General features: G+C 36.8%; 1 protein-coding gene across 1 annotated transcript in view; it reads right to left on the bottom strand.

The window, feature by feature from the left end:
* The window catches only part of LOC107596027 (inversin-like), a 39,599-nt gene that overhangs the window by 19,112 nt on the left and 7,447 nt on the right, over positions 1-13,040 (bottom strand). The window contains exons 3-5 of the mRNA XM_016286630.1: positions 4,649-4,733; positions 3,191-3,357; positions 1,204-1,377 (exon numbers count right to left, since the gene is read on the bottom strand). Of these exons, the coding sequence (XP_016142116.1) occupies positions 1,204-1,377; positions 3,191-3,357; positions 4,649-4,733 (426 nt within the window). The remainder of the gene's footprint in view (positions 1-1,203; positions 1,378-3,190; positions 3,358-4,648; positions 4,734-13,040) is intronic.

The raw sequence follows: 13,040 nt of genomic DNA, 5'->3' as shown, positions 1-13,040 counted from the left end.
TATTATAGCTCATACAGTAATGTTACATATATTACAGTAAAGTACAACAGCCCTGCCAACCATTATGAAACTTTCCAGTTTCATGAAAGTCCGTTTCTGCCTGTTTCACTGTGACTTTAAATCTTACAATGTGACTTATATCTCACTATTACAACATTATTTCTTATTTATTTATTTCCAAATTATTTATTATATTTATATCTAATTAATTTGTTTTAGGATCAAAAATGACAAAGACATTCAGAATGTTAGAAAAACTTTATATTTAAAATAAACCTGTAATTTCGAATGTCGTCAAGCAATCCTGAAAATTTTTTTTTTATCTTGGTTTCCACAAAAATATTAAGCATCAGTTGTAACACTGATAAGATTAAATGTTTCTTGACCAAATTTCTGAAGGATCATGTGACACTGAAGACTGGAGTAATGGCTGATGAAAATTCAGCTTTGCCACCACAGAAATAAATTATATTTTAAAACATATTAACATAGATAAAAGTTACTTTAAATTGTAATATTTCACAATATTACTGTTTTATCTATATTTTTGATCAAATAAATGCAGCTATATATGTTGACTTTGTTGCAAATGTTATTTCTTGTAACTGCAACTTTATATCTCACAATTGCAACTTTATCAAAAAATTTAACTTTTTTTTGTAATTGTGACATTTATTTCTCATAAATGTGATTATTTCTTACAAAAACTTTATTTTCATAATTGTGATTATATTTCTTATTTTAAGATTTATCTTACAACTATCTGCTTTATTTTTTACTCTGAGGTGAAAACAGGCTTCCATGCATATTGTCTTTGCTGTGAAATTGGGTTGGTTTGTATTCTCTCTGCGATTCGTGGAAGACGTCTTTGGCATGCAGCGAGTGAGTGATTGTCACTTCACACACACACTTAAGGTTAACATTGCGATGAGACCCTGAGCCTTGTAGGCGCCTGGCAAGCTCTCGCAGCAACTCTGAGAAAATATCTTTTATTAGACCATTTAAACAGAGCTCATATCCTCCAGAGAAACATCAGAGGGTGCAGAGCTCCCCTGCTGCTTTATGGCATATATACAACCACAAACACACACGCACACATACACACACCGCCTAACCTCACGTTCACCCCAATCCCCACCCAAGCCAACTATAGACGAGCCGCTGAGTGTGTGAGCATGTGTAGTTTGTGTTTGCGTTTGGTACCTTATTCCTGTCCTGTGTGTCCACCTCACCAGGTGCCATGTGCTTGAGGAGCAGAGACAGAGGTTTGGAGCTTGAGTGTCGGGTTGCCAAGTGTAATGGGGTCATTTCTTCCAGATCCTTTAACCGCCAATCGGCGTGGCGTGACAGTAAGAGTTTCATGAAGCGCACATTGCCCTGAAATGCATGTGTACATGCAAAAAAACATAATCAACAACTTTGAACTTTAATTAGACAATTGTCTGTTTGTAAGGATTGGAGGATCACAGACTAATAGATCACAGTCCCAAGCATGAATAAAAATCCATTTACCCTGTATTTTTATGTTTTCAAATTAATTTATTGCACTATTTAACTACAATTCAGTCAGAACTGTGGCCAAGTCATTAGGGGAGCTGTGAAGACTGATTGAAACCAGTAACACTTACATTCTCCAGTCTATTTGACTGATTCATTAAAAGAACCGGCTCATAAGAGTTATTCATTCATGAATCGGACAACACCTGTAAACCCACAACCATTTAAAATTTAAGTCTGGCTCCAGTCAAGGCCCAAAAGCATCTAATACTATAATTTTAGTTTGCTTAGACATATGCTCCATATGCATTCTCATATCAGGGATATCATAACGTAATATGCAAAGGCAGCTATTTGTAACTTCCTTTCCACAGAAAATGTGACTCTGAAGACTGGAGTAATGGCTGCTGAAAATTCAGCTTTGCCATCACAAGAATATATGACATTTTAAAATATATATTCAAAAAGAAAACAGTTCTTTTAAATAGTATTTTCACAATAGTAATATTTTTGCTCAAAAATACAACTAGAACATATGATTTCAATTCAGTTAGATTTACTCTCCATTTTTATATTTCTTGTGGAAAATGTGAAACTATAAGCTCTAAAGTGAAGTCTGTAATTTTTTTCTATGGAAGAAAACTTACTCCTATTTGGGAAACCATAACTTAATGTTTGTGCAAATTTACACATTTCACCTTTAAAGTTCAAATGAAACGAAAATTCCCTCTATCTGTTCTCTAAATGCATGTTATTGATCTTGCATTTTTTAGACCTCATAATTATTAATCAAAATGTAATCTCAGTCTTCCAGTGAAATGACAGACTTCTCTCTCTGATGACGTATACTGGACTTCTCTAATCATTAAACCATGCCCCTATCTTAAATTCAACTTCAAGCTTGCATTCAGAGCTACCTCCATCCAACCAACAGACGATGGATATAACCAAGTCCCCACCCTACTATTTTTCTTTATCAAAAACCTGTTTAACTTGGATGTTCAACACCACAGAATATATATATATATGGCACTACTTGCCAATAGACTGACAAATTATTATATTTTACAAAAAAATCATTCAAAATAATACAATAAAATGATGAAAAAAGTACTTCGTGTCACCCAGAGACGTTATTCTTGGGCCGCGGTTTGGGGTAGAGACAGCTGTTTATCCATCTAAAGGGTCTGAATGTGTCTGAGCGCGAATGACCCTCCCCTCTCATCAAGTATCCTCCCAGGCCTCCTTAGCTCCCGTGTAAAACATTCCAGGGAGAGCCCTCGTGTGTGTGTGTGTGTGTGTGTGTGTGTGTGTGTCAGGGTTCTCAGTCTCTATTCCCAGCCCAATTAGAGTGTTAATCCCTGAGCTACAGCTCTTATTGATCTAGATGTCAGAGTGTTACCCATCAATCCCGTCCCTCCCTGTCTTCCTCTCCTCACACTCTTCTCCTTTCCTCTCCACTCTGCTCTCCTTTCCAATCCTCTTCTCGTCTCATTCAAACTGTCCCGTTTATTAAGTCAAAATAACAGAACGCATAGAAATGCTCTCATGTTCAGATTATTGGGAGAAATGTGTCAAAATCACAAACACTAGAGGGCAGTAAACCCTAACGACACTAAGCCTTTGTAAGTGTCTATCAGAGACAGGTGTGCGTGTGTGCGTGTGTGTGTGCGTGTGTGTGTGTGTGTGTCACCTTCTGTGCTGCGAGGTGCAGTGCGGTCCTCTGACTGTGGTCAGTCTTGTTGACGGCTGCGCTGGCCTTAAGCAGCACCTCTGCACAGTCCAAGCGGTCGGCCAGCACACAATACATCAGAGGAGTCCGGCCAAACTGATCCTCACTGTCCCGCAGACGAGACTCTGCTGCGGACACAAAGCACACATACATAAAAGAGTCAACCATAACCTGTTATTGAAATCTGTCTTTAATATAAAAAGAAGTGTTGGTGAGTGATATATTGAATATGCATGGTACCTTTATGATGTTTTTTCTGCGACGATGTAAAACTAAGCAACAATGCAATGATTTTAATGTTTTTTTTTGTGTGGTTAAGTTTAATAATAACGCTACCCAGGTGATGTACTGCATCTTTAAGGATTTGTGCGAACCAGTGTATTTTGCTATCCCATAAGGCCATTGGAGTTAAATTAAAAAATATGAGAATTTTGAGATGAATAGATTATTTTATAGTTTTTTTCCCATAAATTGCTAAATGGTACTTGTTGGTACTCAAATAAATTATCTACATGGTTGTAGTTAGTACATCATAGGTCAAAAAACATACAGGTCTGAGGACAATACAACATGGCAGATGTAACATGTCAGACAATATATTTATATTCAAGAATGGCCAGCAAATAAGGTCTTCTTATTCAGTAAGAATTTAGTACATTCTTTTAAAGCATGGTGTGTAGTATAAATGAACATCTTTAAACAGAAATGAAACTATTTTAATTCTCATATTTAAAACATACTTTGCAACATTGACTGGTTGAATAAAATACAATCCTTTTAAAGTGAACATACATATTAAATATCATGAAAAGGATGAAAAATATGTTTCCATAGACTACCATTCAAAAGTCTGGGGTCAGTTTTTTGTTTGATTGTTTGTTTTTGCAGAAATTTTAATTTTTATTCAGTAAGGATGCATTAAATGAAACAAAAGTGACAGTAAAATTGAAATTTCAAATAAATGCTTCAAGAATGCTGAAAAAAGTGTCATGATTTCAACAAAAATATTAAACAAGACAACCGTTTTCAACATTAATAATATGAAAAAATGTTTTCTGAGCACCAAATCAGCTTATTAGAATGATTTCTGAATCACTACTGAAAATTCAGCTTTACCATCACAGGAATAAATAAATTAAATTACATTTTTAAATAGATTCAAATAGAAAAGTTACTAAAACAGTTATTTTAAATTGTAAACATATTTCAAGTATTACTTCTATTATTTGTATTACTGTTTCTATGGTATTTTTTTTAGCATAAAAAACTTTTAAATCACTAACTGATATATATGCCATAATCTTACTGATATTTCCGATCACAAACTTTTGAATGGTGGTTTGTTTTTTAAGATATATCGTGCACACGGAATACAAAGTGAAGAGCATGGAGTTTTTTGAGCACTGATATATGTGATACCTGTGATCAGTCTCTGTAAGGTGTTTTTGTCTCCATTCACAGCGGCCGCATGCACCTGAGATGGATTCTGGGGGATCAGCATCGCCTGGTGCACACACACACACACAAACATGTTTGTATATGTGGTTTACAGGGAATCTCCATAGGCGTAATGGTTTTTATACTGTACAAACTGTATTTTCTTTCCCCTAACCATACACATAAACCCACTCCTCACAGAAAACTTTCTGCAATTTTAGATTTTCAAAAAAAAAACTTACGTTTTTTGAGCCATTAGTTTTACGAGCACACAGGAAGTATCCTCATAAACCATGTTCTCGTTGTAATACTTATGTCATCATTATACACATTTGTGTATTTCCTCATAAATCATATAAACCTGTACACACACACCAGCAGTCATGCAATGTGCTCACTCAGGGGCCAAACATCAAGATTACAGGCCTACAATCTAAACTCACTCTTTCTGAAATGAGCTTTGAATGGTGACCAAACCAACCATTACATCCACTCGCAGTGGTTCAGCCGGAATGCTGGGTAATCCTTAGACAGGAAGTAGCAGGGAGGGGGCAAATCCCCCACTGGGACACACCCTGCCCAACTCATCTCTTATTCATGCTCATCAATATTACAAGAGATTAAAAAATATCAATTACATACACAAATCCTCCATAAATGTGTGTGAAGCGTGTTTATGACCGCAGAAATGACTTTTTCAATGAGCGCTATAACCCATTCATGCAATTCCCTTTTTCTTTGCCATTCTTTCCCGTCACACACACACACACAACTAATTAGCCGCTCTGTTCTCACGCACCTCATGAGAGGGTAATTGGGGTTAGTTAATGCAGACTCATAAAATTACTAAGCGTTACAACTACTTCAGTTGCATGTGTGTTTGTGTGTGTATGTTCTTATTAAAGCCTTTAAATGCTCTCCAATACACTATAATTCAGCTTTATATGACTCCACGTAGTTTAACGAAGGAAATCAGACATCACAAAAAAATGCACACACAGTCTGCTTTCGGAATAACAATGTGGAAAAAAGGCAGCAGGGGGATGGATGCCTTTGAGAAAGGTGTGCACGTGAGGGAAGAGCTCTGTCTGTACGTGTACTTTCAAGCGTTTTTTGTCTGACAGAATGTTAGTGTGTGTGTGTACGTGATCGCGTGGGAAGTCATTTTCCGTGAGAGAAGGTTTGTATGGAGGCTTCGCTCATATCGACCACAAGCGTTCCTCAATTTCCTCCAGACTAGGACGCACACATGCATGCAAACACACACACTGGGGCTTAATAAGTGCACACACACACACACACACAAACATGTTTGTATATGTGGTTTACAGGGAATCTCCATAGGCGTAATGGTTTTTATACTGTACAAACTGTATTTTCTTTCCCCTAACCATACACATAAACCCACTCCTCACAGAAAACTTTCTGCAATTTTAGATTTTCAAAAAAAAAACTTACGTTTTTTGAGCCATTAGTTTTACGAGCACACAGGAAGTATCCTCATAAACCATGTTCTCGTTGTAATACTTATGTCATCATTATACACATTTGTGTATTTCCTCATAAATCATATAAACCTGTACACACACACCAGCAGTCATGCAATGTGCTCACTCAGAGGCCAAACATCAAGATTACAGGCCTACAATCTAAACTCACTCTTTCTGAAATGAGCTTTGAATGGTGACCAAACCAACCATTACATCCACTCGCAGTGGTTCAGCCGGAATGCTGGGTAATCCTTAGACAGGAAGTAGCAGGGAGGGGGCAAATCCCCCACTGGGACACACCCTGCCCAACTCATCTCTTATTCATGCTCATCAATATTACAAGAGATTAAAAAATATCAATTACATACACAAATCCTCCATAAATGTGTGTGAAGCGTGTTTATGACCGCAGAAATGACTTTTTCAATGAGCGCTATAACCCATTCATGCAATTCCCTTTTTCTTTGCCATTCTTTCCCGTCACACACACACACACAACTAATTAGCCGCTCTGTTCTCACGCACCTCATGAGAGGGTAATTGGGGTTAGTTAATGCAGACTCATAAAATTACTAAGCGTTACAACTACTTCAGTTGCATGTGTGTTTGTGTGTGTATGTTCTTATTAAAGCCTTTAAATGCTCTCCAATACACTATAATTCAGCTTTATATGACTCCACGTAGTTTAACGAAGGAAATCAGACATCACAAAAAAATGCACACACAGTCTGCTTTCGGAATAACAATGTGGAAAAAAGGCAGCAGGGGGATGGATGCCTTTGAGAAAGGTGTGCACGTGAGGGAAGAGCTCTGTCTGTACGTGTACTTTCAAGCGTTTTTTGTCTGACAGAATGTTAGTGTGTGTGTGTACGTGATCGCGTAAAAAAAAAAAAAATTTTTTTATATGAACTGCAACTTCATTAAAATCCAACCCACAAGACCAAACCAGCTCATCTGGCTGAATACTAAGAAAAATATCTTCACCGATGACAGCCTTTTTCCTCTCGGTCTCTGCCTCCTTCTCTACAACCTTCTGAGTCTGAGCTGCAATCAGTAACTTCGTTCTCTCACTCTCCCTAAAAGAGAGAAAGACACACACACACACACACACACACATGTTTGTATATGTGGTTTACAGGGAATCTCCATAGGCGTAATGGTTTTTATACTGTACAAACTGTATTTTCTTTCCCCTAACCATACACATAAACCCACTCCTCACAGAAAACTTTCTGCAATTTTAGATTTTCAAAAAAAAAACTTACGTTTTTTGAGCCATTAGTTTTACGAGCACACAGGAAGTATCCTCATAAACCATGTTCTCGTTGTAATACTTATGTCATCATTATACACATTTGTGTATTTCCTCATAAATCATATAAACCTGTACACACACACCAGCAGTCATGCAATGTGCTCACTCAGGGGCCAAACATCAAGATTACAGGCCTACAATCTAAACTCACTCTTTCTGAAATGAGCTTTGAATGGTGACCAAACCAACCATTACATCCACTCGCAGTGGTTCAGCCGGAATGCTGGGTAATCCTTAGACAGGAAGTAGCAGGGAGGGGGCAAATCCCCCACTGGGACACACCCTGCCCAACTCATCTCTTATTCATGCTCATCAATATTACAAGAGATTAAAAAATATCAATTACATACACAAATCCTCCATAAATGTGTGTGAAGCGTGTTTATGACCGCAGAAATGACTTTTTCAATGAGCGCTATAACCCATTCATGCAATTCCCTTTTTCTTTGCCATTCTTTCCCGTCACACACACACACACAACTAATTAGCCGCTCTGTTCTCACGCACCTCATGAGAGGGTAATTGGGGTTAGTTAATGCAGACTCATAAAATTACTAAGCGTTACAACTACTTCAGTTGCATGTGTGTTTGTGTGTGTATGTTCTTATTAAAGCCTTTAAATGCTCTCCAATACACTATAATTCAGCTTTATATGACTCCACGTAGTTTAACGAAGGAAATCAGACATCACAAAAAAATGCACACACAGTCTGCTTTCGGAATAACAATGTGGAAAAAAGGCAGCAGGGGGATGGATGCCTTTGAGAAAGGTGCGCACGTGAGGGAAGAGCTCTGTCTGTACGTGTACTTTCAAGCGTTTTTTGTCTGACAGAATGTTAGTGTGTGTGTGTACGTGATCGCGTGGGAAGTCATTTTCCGTGAGAGAAGGTTTTTATGGAGGCTTCGCTCATATCGACCACAAGCGTTCCTCAATTTCCTCCAGACTAGGACGCACACATACATGCAAACACACACACTGGGGCTTAATAACAAAAATGCCTGGCATACAAATCAAACGACTTTCTCTCAAACGCAAAATAAAATTAAGACTTTGTTAAAAAGAAGCTGGTAATCTTCAACATGTTAGTGTGGTTTTAAATCAATTTTAAAAAATTGAGAGGAAATCAAATATAAAATTGTCATTATATTGATGATCATTTGAATGGTGCATACTTATTTTTGACTAATTTAATTAATAATCTTTGCTATCGTAGATTATTAAAGCTTCAAATTCAAGTGCACATCAACTCAGCTAATGATTAAATTATAAAACTAATAACTAATAATAATGAAAAAAAATACAGCATCTGTCATATCAACTGTTTTTATACCTTACAGAAATACTCAAGTAGTGATGATTTGTATAACTATTAATTTAAAAACGTTTCAGACAAAGTAAATAAATATGTGTTGTAGAGATACAAAATAACACTGATTTAGACTTTCACATTTTTCCACTGAAACTCTGGAACACATTAAGGATTCATGTAATGTGCACAAAAAGGAGAGCACTTCATCTTAAATGTGTGTGTGTGTGTGTGTGGGCAAGCATCTAGCTTGTCTAGCCCAGCCAAATTACTCCCCACCAGCATCTTATTGCACAAGCAGCTGAGTCAGGATTTAGGGAGAAGGAGAGACAGAGAAGAAGAAAAAAGAAAGAATAATGAAGAACAAACCATAGGGTCAGAAATTAAGCTGTATGCACATTTGTCAGTAAAGCAGTGTCTGGCATTGCAATTGCAGATCTGTATGATTCACATTATCCTCTCGCTTTCCAAAAACAGCTTCTTTTTTTTTCAAATCTCTTCTAAGTATCTCGCTGAGAGACATCGGTCCTTTCATCTAATGCCCAGAGGGCAAATCCTCCATACTTTCTCCAAGGAGAAAGGGCTCCATGCTGTGGATGCATGCAAGCATCCCTGCGGATGCCATCCGTAGTGTGTCTTGACTGACATGATCACCTTGTGTCTCATTAGCCGTGGTCTCCCATAATGCCGAGCGACAAATGAGCCCCTCTGGTGAAGGAGGTGTGGCTTCCAATGGGCGATGTAATGCAATTATGTAGTTCCAAAGGTGTCAATTACAACAAAAACATACGTGCTATTAAATAATACACACTGTCTAAAGTGTGACATCTAAGATGTATAACACACTGCGCAAATACAGGACAATAAGTGGTGAAAAGCTGTCAGTGCATTAAAGAGTTCTTTGCATAGAGTTTGCATAGGTTTATTAGGTAGAGCCTTTGCATAGGTTTTATTGTACAGTCACGTACCATAAACAGATTCCTGCCTAATTCATAAGTACAAATCAAGAAATTATTAAAAACTCATAATTTGAATAATATTTATAAGAATTAATCCACTTTGTTTATTCCTGTGCATTGATTTGGACATATAATTGTTTTGATTTTATTTATCTAGTACTTTAATTTATTTACTTATTTTTGTAATCTTTTTTAGAGTTGTTTACTTTTTATATTGTTCTCCAGTGTTTTGAGTGTCAGAAAGGCACTTTATAAATAAAACATATTTACTAGTGTTATTATTCTTTTTCAATATTAGTATTATCACAATTCACAACTAAAAGTCTGTATCAGGGGTGTATCAGTCCCCTATCTTCATTATATCATAATATTATTATATTATATTATTGTTATAATAGGTCACATCAGGTGGTTTTAAAAAATACATAAAAAATATTTACAATAATACAGTAATAATACATTTAATAATACAGTTCAAGCTTATTTTGTATATATATATATATATACTTCTTTTGGTGCCCACTGCTTCTTTGCTATTATTAAGTGTCAAATACAGTAGTCATTTTGAGATTCAAGTCTTTTCAATTCAAACTGTAAAAAAAAAACATGGTATCAACATTTTAGGTTTTATAGACTTAACTTAAATTCACAGTAAAAAAAACAAATTTCATGAACTAATATAATGTTAATATTAGCTTGGAAGAAGCTTTTGAAAGGAAGCTCTCCAAGTATGAAGAACTCGTCAGCGACTGCAAGCAGGCAGGATGCATCCCAGTTGAAGTTGGATGTAGGGGGTTTGCAGCACATTCCTTGGCCAGAGCCTACAGAGAGCTGGGCATTGAGGGAGCGAAGCTATACGCAGCACCACAGAGGGTTTCAAGGTGGCTATGGCTAAAAAGAGGAGAGCCATGGAGTACTAAGTAGCCAGCCAGCTGGACATAAGCTGGGGTCTGATCAGCCCTAGCTGGGTCAACTGGAGGAGGGTGTATGATGTTGAAAGACCCGAAACACCTGATGATTCCAGGAACATCACTGATGATGTGTCCAGCGGCATCAGAAGATGTATGTGCACAACAATTAATATACCAACCTATTGAAGTACTAATATCTCTTTTGTGCCATTGTAATACACTGATAAACACCAGAAGAAGGTGGTGATGAGAAAGTCACATGATGAATCAAAGCTCATCACAAACAGCTTTTCCACAAGCTGAGGAGGGAAATACTAATAATATAGAAGATGCACAGTGTCATTCACACAAATACTAAACACCATTTTTGGTAACACAAGTGATACTGAATTAATGCAATAAACTTTAATTTAACAACATTAGATGTAAGATAAAACGCTACACAACTTATAAGAAAAAACTAAGAAGAAACATAGTTATTTCAACAAAAAAGCATCAGATGTGAAGTGTCATGCAGGGAATTCTGGGAATGTCAATTTTACGTTTTTTTTTTTTTTACTGTAAATTATACATTGACTTGTTCTATTTCACTTCCAAAAACCATAATTTTAACAGTATTTCACTGTAAAATTACATTAAATGTAACCAAAGTTATTCACCGTTTATAGTTTGGAAGCTTTTTTACTGTTAAAATCACGGTCATTTTTTACAGTTTACCAAAATTAGTAATATCCCAACCGAACAGGTTACTTTGACAAAGACGACCTGAATGAGTCCAACTGCTACACATTTTTACAAGTTTGACCCATTCAGGCCATGTCTGTCATTTTGAAGGCCAGTTGTAAACATGGTGACCATCATCTTGCTGGCAGCGTAATCAGCCAGTCACAGTGATGTGGAGGCACTCCCTATCATTCACGCCCTGCTTTAGGCCCTCTATGAGACCACAATGAGCTGATGGGAGGCAAATGTTCTGCTGCCTATTTGACATGATAATTTGTACTAAACTTTTAGTTCAGTGACATCTCAAAGAAAACACCCTTGGTCTGTTTTCATGAAGGTATGGCATTAGCCACTGATGAACTGAGGCTGGTGGTGGCTCTCTCAGGTAGGACAGCAGCGACTTGAACTGATCCTAAGACTGAGAGAAGGCACGAGTCCCCGAAGCACACTTGGGCCGGGTTGCTCTGATAGGTCTCTTGGGGCCAGAATCGTAGTGAGGGGGAAGTATTATGGCAGACTCTCACTTTCAATATTGTCACTCAATAAATGCCCCTCTGGGGTTAGCTCACCACATGTTGAGTCTGAGCCTCCTTTCTCTCGCCCCACTATATATATATATATATATATATATATATATATATATATATATATATATATATACATACATATACATACACATAGTTCTGCATATACACATAGTAAATCTGTAAATGTTTATAGCATATATAATGGTGTGTATACAGTATATACATATATAAACACACACACATAGTATATTTATAATATGTACATATACACACCCACATATATACATATATATACAGTGCCGTGAAAAGGTTTTTTCCTCCTTCCTGTTTTTAATTTTTTTTTGCATATTTGTCACACTTCAAAAATGGAATGCAAAAAAATTTAAAAACAGGAAGGGGGCAAAAGCCTTTTCACAGCACTGTATATATATATATATATATATATATACTTACACACATATATATGTACACACAGTGTCATGAAAAGGTTTTTGCCTCCTTCCTGTTTTTTTTGTTTCTGTTTTTTTTGCATATTTGTCACACTTAAAAGATTCAGATTATCAAACAAATTTTAATATTACACAAAGATAATGCAAGTAAATACAAAATGCAGTTTTTAAATGATGATTTAATTTATTAAGGGAAAAAAAAGCTGTTCAAACCTACCTGGCCCTACTTGAAAAATGAATTGCCCCCTCCCGTTAAATCATGAAAGAACTGTGATTAACCACATTATTTTAGAAAGCTGAGTTAAATTTCACTAACCACACCCAGGCCTGATTCCTGCCAGACCTGTTGAATCAAGAAATCACTTAAATAGAACCTGTCTGACAAAGTGAAGCATGCTTAAAGAGCAACACTTCATGCCGCGATCTAAAGAAATTCAAGAACAGATGAGAAACAAAATAGTTGACATGTATCAGTCTGGAAAGGGTTATAAAGCCATTTCTAAGGCTTTGGGACTCCAGCGAACCACAGTCAGAGCCATTATCCACAAATGGAGAAAACTTAGAACAGTGGTGAACCTTCCCAGGAGTTGCTGGCCAACTAAAATTACTCCAAGAGCGCAACGATCACTCATCCAGGAGGTCATAAAAGAACCCAGAACAACATCTAAAGAACTGCAGGCCTCACTTGCCTCA

This window comes from Sinocyclocheilus grahami, unplaced genomic scaffold (assembly GCF_001515645.1).
Source record: "Sinocyclocheilus grahami isolate Dianchi unplaced genomic scaffold, SAMN03320097.WGS_v1.1 scaffold11.1, whole genome shotgun sequence".
NCBI classification, from domain to species: Eukaryota; Metazoa; Chordata; class Actinopteri; order Cypriniformes; family Cyprinidae; genus Sinocyclocheilus; species Sinocyclocheilus grahami.
This window is presented reverse-complemented; position numbering and strand designations above follow the sequence as displayed.